Here is a 13,514-nt window from a genome sequence, read left to right on the forward strand (position 1 = left end):
ACCTATCGCAGTTAACCTTTTAAACATTCTCGCCCGGTGTGCATAAATGGCACGCGGACACGCGCACACACAATTACTGGCTTAAAAGTAGGGTGAAGCTACTAAATCGGCAAAGCATTCCATTATACCTACGTACTAAATAGGGAAAAACCTTTGTTTGGTTTGTTTAACAGATCTTTTTTACTTCCGAGTAAAAAAACTTTGGATTCATTTTGTATGTCACATACAAGTTCACACACAAATATCTAAATAGTTAATGTAATCAACTGCATAACGAGTCGTTCTTTGCCATGTCTTGGTGGTGTTTACAAGAAATTTACTTGAGTAGGGCATTGACATTATAATTTAAATTTATACCATGCCACTTGAAATTAATGACGTAACTTAATTTTAAAAAAGACAAAAACAAAAATAATAATAGGCCTAATAATAAAAAAATAAAGAAGCTAAATGGATACAAATATTCTTAAAATAAATACCGTATTGCTTCTAAATATATAATTTTGTTACATGTGTTCATTTAGGGCGCTAAACTAATTTTCTGGTTATCATCTAAGAAAGACAAATAAAACTCCAAAAGTGCATCTTTTATCCGATATCGTATCCAAAACGTCCGCTGTGGTTTCTTTTTTTTTTCTAGTGTTAAATAAAACTACTGCAGTCATGTAACAATGGAACATATGAAGACTGGGTTGTAGTTAGTGTTCAGACTAATGGTGATCAAATTCATTTCTTGAATTGGGTAAAAGTACCGTCGTAGGACTTGCACACGACTACAGTCGAGTTTTAAAGAGTGCTCAGACTTTCAACTACAAAGCCGTGAACGTATCTCTTCAATTGGTTAAGCCATCGGGCTGGTAGGTACTGGGTTCGCAGCCCGGCATCAGTTCCCACCCAGAGCGAATTTTAACGAATCAATGGGGGAGGTGTAAGATCAATCCATGCATCAACTTGTCTCTTGACTAACAACTAACCAATAATCCACTATCCTTGACAGACAGCCCAGATAGGTGAGGTGTGTCAACGAAAATATACTAAAAGGCAAAAGTTATTGTGACACACAAAAGACAAAGATAATTGATAATAAGTTTTTACTGCCGTGTATGAAAGTATGAAACGTTATAACATGGAAAGAGAAATATCCGAAGGTATGGAAACGAGCAATAGTCCATGAAAAGGGCGCACCTGCCATATGCAAATGAGCCACATCACTAGAGGGGGTCCAGAGCGAAGTTCACACAGTCAGTAGCGAGTGTGTCCACCTTGAGCATTGATACAGCCTTGCACTGTCGTCTCATTGAGGCCACTAAACGCTGGGGAAAGTTCCTGGGAATGCCATTCCAGATCTGAGGAAGGATCAGCCGGAGTTCCTGCAGTGTTGTTGGGAGGATTTGGAAGACGTCGCAAGTGTCGCTCCATTTCATCCCAGACATGTTTTGTTGATATCGTTGCCATACGTGCCATATGGGTTTTCTGTGGACGTTGAATGGACGTGCGACGTCACACTGCGAGGAGTCAGATTCAAACATCCCTATGACTCGCCATCTGGCACTTTCACAGAAACGTGGCATGACGAAATTGCATCAAACAGTTCACTAATGGTGTTTTTCTAACTTCTGAAGGCTGCACAGAGTGGCATTGATTTGCGACTGAATGCCTTTTATGTTGAACATTGGACAGGATTTCTCCCGAATATTCCATGTTTTTTGCACAAAACATGCAATCGCTGCAACAACTGCTTGGTCGCATTTCTTTGAGCTGTTTCATGCACATTTTCTCTGGTTTACATCCATAAATCCATGCACAAATTTATTACTCCAAACAATCCATGCCACAATAACTTTTGCCTTTTAGTTTTAAGTTGAAATGAATGAAAAATCTACGATTCTGTCGGGTGTTGGTGCTGATAAGCCGGTAAGCGTCGGGTGAGTTCTGTTTCCGACGAAAGTGCTCGGATCTCTGCGCGCAAATCTGTTTTCCCATCAACGGCCTTCTCGCCACAATTAAAAGGCTACAGTTATTTTTCTAGATTAAAATCGTTGTAGGCCCAGGCCCGTAGCATTGGGGGGGGGGGGGGGGGGGGGGGGGTTGGCAGCCCTCCCCCCAATAATGTAGCGAGACTAACGGATAGAGATTAACAGTAATGGGCAAATAACCTTTGAATCATGCCCCCCGGACCCCCTAAATAACTCGCGACTTCGGCGTTCAGTCAATCCCCCCACCCCACCCCACCCCCCAATGCTACGGGCCCGAGGTTTGAAAATATCGGTCAGCCATTGTCGTTCCCGGTATCATATCTCCACGACTCCGATTCCATCGTACGAAAGCCCGATCTCCGACAAAAATCGGATCGTAACGTATATAACATAGTTGCGACATTGGCTATTTTAATCCGATTTTATGGTACGACGGTTTTAAGTATTCGGTCGTCTCTCGGTATGATACACTGATGGTAACCCGACTATTCTACCGTTTGATAGCTAGACAGACATTTGCAGAGAGCGATCATAACCGAAAACCGTCCAAGTGTCCGTCTGGCTCTCGAACGGTTGAGTACTCGGGCATCACTGATGGCTAAGAACAAAATAACACAAACGCGTGAATATTACTCAATAGTTTTGATTTTATTTACGATCACATGTAGAGCAGGAAGAGGTGGATAAATTTACATCGATTAACAGCGTGGTAAAACTACGATTTCTCACACATATATAATAAAACATCATCGCCATCATCATCACGTAATCACCCAAACCAATGAAATCTTTTCAAGGTCCTTAACCATATTCACAGCTGACATATACATTTAGCGATTTTCCCTATTTGTGATTTAAAAAACAAAGAAGCAGCACATGATTCGTTATTACAATGCCGTCAAGGTTTCAGACTCCGCCCTTTGTGGCTTTTCACACGCTATTTCAGTGCCAAAGATCACAGCATCTTTTGGGCAGTTTTGTGGTCAATAACGTTACACCGAGTCAATTTTTAATTTGAAATACACGTACCTGTACTATGCCATAGTCTATGGTCACTGCTGTATCCAAGCATTTACTTCTATTATGTTTATAACATATGACCGTAAACTATACTGAACAACAAAATAAATCAAAATATAAAAAATTGGCCTTAAATGTAACACGCGTCAGCCTCATTAAAATGCCCATTACGCAAATGTTGGTGTTCTGAATGACCATCTATTTCACATACAGCTTAAACCAGTTACATAGTCCATGCATCCACACATGCACAAAAATGTACACATTTTTAAGTCATAATGGTCCACGTTGGCTGTTTATCCACAATGTAATGTCCATGTAACATGATGGCAGCTACAGACATTCACAAATACATTCGACAGCAAAATGTAAATATTCAACAAAAAAGTATGTTCCTTAAAAATGATTCCCTACCTTATTTTCCTAATCACACATATAACAAGCATACTAAAGCAAAATGTGTCCCCTACCGTGTCCCACAAATTTTTATATCTCCAAAGTTCAATGGCCATAACTGTCAGAAATGGAAAAATTCTATTTTTAACAGTCATGGCCCTTGAATAAATTTTCATACAAGTCAAACTTGATATGACTATAACTCTGTCTTAAATGGTTTAATCCTCAAGAAAGTCAAACTTGATATGACTATAACTCTGTCTTAAATGGTTTAATCCTCAAGAAAGTCAAACTTGATATGACTATAACTCTGTCTTAAATGGGTTAATCCTCAAGAAAGTCTAACTTTTAACTCTACATGATAAAGTCATCCACAAAATTTCAGCTCAGTATTTTTGAGGCATTGTGGAAAAAAGTCAGAAAAAAACTATATGCAGGACAGATGGACAGACAGACAGACAGAGACAAAACCTATAGTCCCCTCTGGTTGGACCAGTTGGGGACTAATTAACCAACTAGACTTCAAGTAACAAAGATGTAACAACCAGAATATTAGTACATACATGAACAGTGCTGTTTCCATATCCACTAGATCTAAAGCACAAGGAATACATTTTCAAGTATTTTTTCCATGAAATTTTCACAATATCACCAGTGCTATTGTTTTTACCAATTTTAAAAACTACAAACCTAATGCTGAATTACCAGTCTTGTGATGTCAACACTGCACATTTATAAGTTCAGTCCTTTTTGATAAAAAGAATGAATTGATGTGTGTGGATGTGGAGTTTCTGTTCAAGTTCCTCTATGATCAAATTTACAATGATGTCTTTAAAAACTTGAAACTGGACAATGTGAGTTACTCTACTCAAATAATTGTAATATAGCTTGGTAACATATCAAAGAAACAATTGGGTCAAAATGGTAAATGTGTAGCTTTGAATGTATTACTATTACTGAAATTATCTGTAATTGAAAATGTCTTAAAGCATTCACACATCGAACTTCAAGGGAATATACTGACATGGATAAGATGTCCCTATATAAGGATAATTCTGACAACTGCCATTGACAACAAAAACCAGGTCAGAGAGTGTGGCTCTATTTCTTCAACTACAGCAATCAGAAATTGAAAATGTCTTGCAGGATCCACACATCAAACGTCAAGGGAATATACGGACACAAATACGTTGTCTCTATACAAGGATAATTCTGACAATGGCCATTGACAAAACAGTAACATTAACATTACAAGGAATAAGGCATGCATGGTCATACAATACTGTACATTAATAAAAACAAATGGTCAATGGACCCATTATTCTTGGTACATCAACTATAAAACAGACAACAAACCTCAACCAACAAAACACACAAGTCTTTGTGACTTTACCATCTTCAAAATGTAGGCTACCACAAAATATATGCAATCCTTGTGTCTTAGTTTAAGCCAAAATATTCCTTATCATAAGTCAGCAAACTACCATATACCAATCCCAGCAAAAATAAAAAGATAAAAGGCTTCATATTTAATACATTTGCTGTAGATTTTGTTTATTGTATAGGATGTGTATTTATATTTTAAAAAGTATAACGTTTTTTTTTTTTTTTTTTTTTTTTTTTTTTTTTTTTTTTAAACCTATGAATATTAAACTAGTATTTTATACATGTAGTCACATGGTGAATTATATGAACTGAAATATGTAGCACATGATTTAAGCATACTTTTTCATTTACAAATAATGTATTAAAGTCTCACTTTAATATAAGTCAGCATAAGTAAATAAGAGTACATCTAGTTTAAAATACAGCATCTGAGCATGAAATGGCACAACTAATTCAAAATACAGTGGTACATTTCTAAAAGTCAAAAATAATCTGCAGTAAGAAGATTTACCCTTAAAAAACAAAAAAAAAAACAACACTATATAAAAAAAAAAGTTTACAATACATACAGAGTTCATAAAATTAGAATAATGTAAATAATAGCTGTCATTGTCAATGCAAAAAACCTTAACACTCACCTAAAATGAATACATGTGTCCGTGCAAATTTGCGTGTAAAATGTACCTAAAATATGGGAACAGACCAACATCGTTAGTGCCAAGAAGTCAACGTGTTACTGACACTGAATACATCATTACTGACCCTCAGTCCCATACCACTTCTCTGTATTTTGTACAGAAATTATAATGCTAGTAGTGGTCTGCAAAACCAAGTGTTCCTTTATTTTTTTTATTTTTTTTTGATACATGCAGACAAGAAATTGAAATACTACAAGTTATTTCATTACTGTACTAGTGTTTAATTCATATGTGCCAACATTAGTGGTTTCATACAGTAAGTCTTCAAAAAAATTCCTGGACCTTTTTTAAAAGTAATTTTCCATAATATGTACAAAAAAAACAGGATTTTCAAGGATTCTTCTATGATCATCAACATAGTACGTGTACTACAATGTTTTGATGTGGACTGTGTCATTTTAAATAAAATTGGGAATTTTGTTTAACCAATTTTAATATTCCATGACGCAATTCACTATTTAATGACCCATACGAACCCTGCATTAGACCAAAATGTATTAGTATGATTTAAACATTAAATATAACCAGTTATTGTATTCCCACCACGCCCACCCCCACCCCACTCCACCCTCAGATTAAACATTGGAAAATACCACATCACATTAAATAGAAATGAATGACCCAGATAGTGAATATTGAACATTTTATCATGGTAATAAAAAAAAACCCCAAGAACTTGCTAGAAGAAAAAGAAAACAAAAAGTTTGTTTTATTTAACGATGGCACTAGAGCACATTTATTTTTTATCTTATCATCGGCTATTGGACGTCAAACATATGATCATTCTAACACTGTTTTTTACAGGAAACCCACTGTCGCCACATAGGCTACTCTTTTAAGACCTGCAGCAAGGGATCTTTTATTTGCGATTCCCACAGGCAGGATAGCACAAACCATGGCCTTTGTTGAACCAGTTATGTATCGCTGGTCGGTGCAAGTGGTTTACACCTACCCATTGAGCCTTGCGGAGCACTCACTCAGGGTTTGGATTCGGTATCTGGATTAAAAATCCTATGCCTCGACTGGGATCCAAACCCAGTACCTACCAGCCTGTAGACTAATGGCCTAACCACGATGCCACCGAGGCCGATAGAAAAAGAGAAGTTGTTGATTCTAAACATAAATGTCTGGAAATCTGTTTTCTAAGATTACTATCTTTAAAGAACTATATGCACCAAGCAGTATACTAGACACTAAAATGTTACAATCATTTCCCATCACAAACATAAATAAGCTTAAAGCTTGTTGATACAAGTAGCATCATCTGCCTCACTGCTAATCTTAATTCAGTCATTGTTGGTCATTAACCCTTTCACCACTGCAGATTACAGACTGACTAGAACATACAGTACAGAAAACCAGAGTGAAAACAAAAGAAGAAGATGAAATATATGAAGCCCATGACAAAATGAACATGAGAGGTAGCATGCAAAAATCTGGTCCACCATGCAAAAATCTGGTCCACCATGCTATAAACTGTTTTCCATACCGATAATCATTTTTATTTAAAAAATAAATGAAACTTTGGCACCCCCTTTTTTTTTTTTTTTTAAATGACAACCTTCTTTAAAAATCCTGACTACATACTAGACAAAAACCCAGTGTCTGAATTCAAACTAACTGCAGACTAAAATTTAAATCAGTCATCAACAAAAGGCACTTGCTAAGAATATGCTATCCACTGGACTAAGTACAACTAGATAACCTCGCTATCCACTGGAGTCAGTACAGCTAGATAACATCACTATCCACTGGAGTCAGTACAGCTAGATAACATCACTATCCATTGGAGTCAGTACAGCTAGATAACATCACTATCCACTGGAGTCAGTACAGCTAGATAACATCGCTATCCACTGGACTAAGTACAACTAGATAACCTCGCTATCCACTGGACTAAGTACAACTAGATAACATCACTATCCACTGGAGTCAGTACAACTAGATAACATCGCTATCCACTGGAGTCAGTACAGCTAGATAACCTCGCTATCCATTGGAGTCAGTACAGCTAGATAACATCGCTATCCACTGGAGTCAGTACAACTGGATAACCTCGCTATCCACTGGAGTCCGTACAGCTAGATAACATCACTATCCACTGAGTCAGTACAGCTAGATAACATCACTATCCACTGGAGACAGTACAGCTAGATAACCTCGCTATCCACTGGAGTCAGTACAACTAGATAACCTCACTATCCACTGGAGTCAGTACAACTAGATAACCTCGCTATCCACTGGAGTCAGTACAGCTAGATAACCTCACTATCTACTGGAGTCGGCACAACTAGATAACCTCCAAAAAGGCAACATACAAACATATATGCTAGATTATAAGTAGTCAAAAACAAATTTCAAACTATACTTCAAACATTTTATTATTCTAAACAATAATTTAATAGAAAAAGACCAAGAGTAGCATCTGCTTTAATTTGCATCCTTCAAAGAGACAGACCCTAGTTTTTAAACACTGTGATATTTTTCAATTATTTTAACAACTGAAATCAAGACATTGCTTAGATTATCCATTTCCGTACATCCAAAGTGTTTCAGGTCATTCTGGTATTTTTAATACCGCAAAATGCTTTTTTTTATATTTTTCAAAATGTACATACCCTTGAAAAGTAATGGTTATGGAGACAAGCTATGGTCTATTTTTAAGGTTATTTTCCCATCTGAACATCACAGATTCTTGTTTCATTCTACTGTAACTTATCCAAATGCATTACAGGTTTGGTAGATTATCCAAACATAGTGTCCATTTTCTCAAGTTGAAACTAGGGTCTGTAGCTTTAATCGAATTCAGCGTTTGGAAAACAAGAACGTCACAAAGATGGATCAAGCACGCATTATTAAGTAAATATTCATTTTCATCTGGTACACTCTGCTTGTTTCTTTTGATGTGATGTAATCTACTCAAATTCACTTTTGACACACATACAAACTTTCTAACCCCATCTAAAACAAAACATACTTCCATTACAAAAGCCCACCTCTGGTACTTCTCGTGTAATACATATAAGAATAGGCATAGCCTCTAAAACTGACATACAATATTTGACATATCAGGAAACAGTGTTTAAAATATATTTAAATTACTTCTATCCACAGCATTCCATATTGCAACATTAAGAAATATGTTCGACGGTCATGATTTGTTAAAATCTGTATGCCATGTGGTAGTCATTACAGAAAAGACAGGACAGAAAGACAATGGATTGAAAGACAGACGGACGAAGAAGCCCAACTGAATATCCTCTTTCCTTTAAATTCCTTTATTACCTAAATTTCCAATAAATGCATTGGTAGTACTAGTATTATATGAAAAAAAAACCCTGTAAATTTATTACTTATTTATTAAACTGAATTTCATTTAATGTGTTTTATTGTATAGGAATTTTTCATTTGTTTCATGCTTAGTTAGTTTTCATAATCTTCTACATATGCATCATCAAACCATAAGATAAATTACTTTATTACCCATATGGTTACAAATATCTTGGTACATATCAAAGTGATACATCCCACTAGAATGCCAAGTGGGACATAACACTTTTGACGTCATCAATTAGCGCACTACCTTACAAAAATGTCAACGAAACAAGATGAGTGATATGAACTAAGATCGATTATGGGTAATAAATAGGATATTAAACTCGCTACCATTTCGTATCATGTTTATGTCCCTCGTGAAATACTGTTCGATCACCTGCACAGGAAAACAAATCTCCTGGGAAATCATTTATTAATGTTTTGCCGAGAATAGTTTGAGCAGCAGAACAAAGGAAGAGGTTGGATGGCTTCAGTCTCCATTGCTAATTTTAACTCCCACTCCTCAATGTATTGGTATGAAATTTGAATTGAATGAAGGTAATGATAAGCCCAATGCTGACTTATGAAGTAAGGATGTTTGCCCCACCCCACCCTCTCCACAGCTGTCTAACTTATTCCAAATACAATCAATGAAAGACTAAAACAATTAATAATAATAAAAAGAAAAAAGAAAACCTTTAACTTTGTTTTAGTACTCTTTCTGCAAATAAATTATTAAATATAAACCATTGCCCTGTTTTATGAAGCGATCTTGGTGATAAGATCACCATAAATGCATACGGTAGTCATGTACTTAAGGTGATCTTAGTGCTAAGATCTCTTCGTAAAATGGGGACCAGGAATATATCCAATATTTTGTATTAGTTAGATAAATAATAAATTACACAATATCATTGTGGAGAGGTAATCAACCTGTAACAAATGTACAAGGAATATACATATGTAAACACGCACACACACATGCACGTGCACAAACACACACACAGTCACACCTAAATAATTGATTGTTTAACAATTACCACCAGATATGAAATCTAGCACTATGGAATACTTGTACACAAAAAAACACAAATATTTACACCCTGCCAATCTTGAAACTTTGCTTTGAAAAAGTGATATTTAATATAAAAATGCAAGTCTGTATTTTCTGTGTAAGTTTTGCTGTAGACTGTTTCTGCTGATGTGCACTAAATGCCAATGAAGAACAAATATTCAAAAGGTTAAAATATGTTCACATAATGTTGTTAAAGAAAGTGGCCAATTTATTTTGAGTATATGTGATCTATTTCAAACTCACTCGAGTCTCTCTAGAATATTTAATTACCTTTGTAGGTTATAATAAAATTCAGGTTTTAACATTTAACATTTGACATACATTTACTATTTCTCAACAACTTAATACATTTTAAAAACTCAAAAATCTATTTTTTATAATTAATAATTCAGTGATATGACAACTTGGTAATTTTTAGCTTTAAAGCTGCAATCTCTTGCTATATTTCATTAATGCAAAATACAAACACAATCACACTTTTATTACACACATTTTTAACACTAAAGAGGCTTCCATTTGTAATATTATAATTATAAGCTTTCTGCAGTTATACATTTTACTATATTGTGATTACAGGGTATTGCTAAAAACACTTAATATTATCCTTCAATAAAGTTCAGAAAATGACAGCATCACACAAAATTGAACTCCACTACACAGGTCAGGCAAACGACATTAAAAGCTAGTATATCTGTGTCTTTTTAACCAAATACGTTGTGTTGTTTGTAATTATAAGAATTATTTTGTTATTTTTTTGTTAATTTATCAATGTATAATAGACAAATGTAGTATAAAATCACTTCGCTATGCTATGCAATCTTATACAATGTGTGACTGTTAAACATCAATAAATTCACACAAAAATTACAAACAATTCTTATATAACTGTTGTTATAGACATTAACTATTATAATAATAAACATATTTCCCAGAATAGTTAAATAACACAACCGAAAAGAATAATGTTAAAAAATATCTGTTTAATCTTTTCTGCAAGTACATGATTCATTTGGCAGCTTGGCTTGAGCAAATGTAGGCTTATAAATTGGGGCATTGTCAATTTCACTGAAGAGTGCTGTTATGCGACACAGATTGCTTATAGGTTTCTAAGGAAACTGAGGAATGTTGCATTACAGAAAGAAAACAAACAGTCCTGATCTATTCTAAACACTGAAATAATTTAGACTAAACTCAAGATTGCAGCTTTAAACTGAGAAAAAAACACCTATCTCTTATTCCTTTCTTATTCTATGATAAGACCAGGTACGTTTGTGCCAACAAACTTGCATTTATCACTGGTCACTGGTTCTATCTAAGTTACCAAAAAATAAGTCTCACACAAGGACACTTTCAAAATTTTTTTTTAAAACCAATAACAATGTACTGGCAGTTATTTTCATATAAAATAAAAAGTTTATGTCTGAAAAATATACTTTGAAATTTTAAAACTAAACTTTTAATAAAAACTATTTTTGAAATGGAATACTTAACCAATAAACGTTCCATGAGCAGTGTTAAAGTAAACACTCGTTACTGACATGATATCAATGGACACATTTTTAAATATCTATCAGTAATGCATGTACATGATAATTCAGTAATTCTATACAACAGATAAGAAACAATTCCACAATCTGCTACAATGTATCTTCTTCATCATCCATCAGAGGATCGTTTTCAAATGATTTGGCATCTGAAAAAGTAAACAAACTAATAGATACCAGGCACTGAATTTTAAGGACTTCCCCGGAATCATAAAATGATGTAAGGTAGATATTTAATTTTATATGAGTCCATCTCATAATGTTATGCTTTCAACCCAAAATCTGGGATTTGCCGAAGCACAGATTTATGCTGAATTCACAGCCTGGATATAGGAAAATATTTAACTAGTAAAAGTCCTGCAGATATGTATACATGTTCTATGCTATGTAATTATGATGTTATGTGGCACAATAAGGATAAGGGTTAACATGTGAATCAGTGATAAGGATAAGGGTTAACATGTGAATCAGTGCTACCCGTTTTTTAAGCATGCATGTCATAAGTTCAAGTTGTGAAAGGGGACAGTTCGTGTATTCAAAATGGGAGAAGAAAGAGCTTCTAAGGCAAGACCTTTTGCAGAATGCTGCCTCCCCACCCTCACTCATCTTGCCCCCATCAAGTCTCAAGAAACTTAATCATTGGAGAGATCTTAGCTGAGACAAGAAAAAACTACTTTTTATGAAGAAGTCCTGGAAGTATTTACAAGTATATGCATTGTTTAATAGCAAATACAAGAGAGCTTTTCATGGTTAGAAGTACATGGCATAAATATACTACACAAACTGAGTCTAGCTATACAGTTTAGATCATATACAGTAAAACCTACTCTATTACACAGCTTGACAGCAGATGGTGAGCTGTTAATTTAATTGTGAATGTGACAGCAGGCAGCATGTTACTGTTAGTCTGACATCACGGAAAGGCCCAGTCCAGCAGAGATAAGAAAAGGTTAAAAGGTCACCTTAATATGTTACCAAACTGTCTAATATAATACAGTGAGTTGTATAAAGCAGGTAGTGTTTTGACTAAGTAGTATTTTGAATGATATATATATAGTACCCAAAACCAATTAACTAAAGAATGAATGAATGAATAATTAATTATATAAATATATATATTTATAATGACAAAGACTGGTAGACTTACTCAGGGAACTATGTGGATTCGGCGGTATAAACACAGCCACAAGCAAAGCCAGTATAACCAACACAGCACCAAAGGCAAAAGGTGGTCCGGGAACAATATCCTGAAATTTTTTTATTAAAGAATTGAAGTTAAAAAAAAGTATATATAAACATCATATCTGAATCTGAAAAACTTTCACTTAAAATATAAAATACATCAAAGTAAGAACAAAATTAAACTTCTGTAAAATAGTTTATTGTGAATAATTAAGAAATAAAGGAGTGTCTTTGATAAGAGAAATACAATGCATCACAAGGAAAAAGGTTTTGACAGATGCTCATTCAAGCATACAATATGTTTAACTAAATTATGCTTTGCTTGTTCAACCTTGTGTCAAATTTAATTAATATAAAGGTTGTTGAACGCCTTGTGTAAAATCTACTGTAGTCATATTACAAATTCTGCACCCTCAGTAGAAAGTCATCCCAAGCATCTAACGGATTTCTTTTTCTTTTTTCTTTCTCGTTTCATTATTACAAAGTAATACAAATTGTATAAAATCCAGAATGATCAGCCCCATATTCAAAACAAAGCAACTAAGGTTTTTTTCATAAATCATCTGTATGTCAACTACTGTAATAATATCAATAATATACTTAACTCCAAAAGAAACGCGAATACGTAGATTGGAGGTTTTGAGTGCACTCATTGAAATACGTCCCAAAGTTCTTAAAATAATCGTTTCTATGAAAAACTTAAACAATTCGTAAAGATGAGATTTCATGTTATTGACATGTTAAAAATCGAGGTCGCATTGTCATTTGAAATGTCAAGGCCATGGCGCTTCTTCAATGGCGTCACATGCCCCTCAAACATGTCCACTAATAGCGGGTGTGTCCGCCATTGCTGGCCATGACCGCCGCACACCTCCTACCCATGGAGAGGAAGAGGTTCCTGATGAAGGCCCTGGGCACGTTG

General features: G+C 34.9%; 1 protein-coding gene across 1 annotated transcript in view; it reads right to left on the bottom strand.

The window, feature by feature from the left end:
* Nucleotides 1–7,839: 7,839 nt before the first annotated feature.
* The window catches only part of LOC121374944 (hippocampus abundant transcript 1 protein-like), a 38,138-nt gene continuing 32,463 nt past the window's right edge, over nt 7,840–13,514 (bottom strand). Inside the window, exons 12-13 of the mRNA XM_041502089.1 lie at nt 12,558–12,657; nt 7,840–11,559 (exon numbers count right to left, since the gene is read on the bottom strand). Coding sequence (XP_041358023.1) covers nt 11,504–11,559; nt 12,558–12,657 — 156 coding nt within the window. The 3' untranslated portion in view covers nt 7,840–11,503. The remainder of the gene's footprint in view (nt 11,560–12,557; nt 12,658–13,514) is intronic.

This window comes from Gigantopelta aegis, chromosome 6 (assembly GCF_016097555.1).
Source record: "Gigantopelta aegis isolate Gae_Host chromosome 6, Gae_host_genome, whole genome shotgun sequence".
Classification (NCBI taxonomy): Eukaryota; Metazoa; Mollusca; class Gastropoda; order Neomphalida; family Peltospiridae; genus Gigantopelta; species Gigantopelta aegis.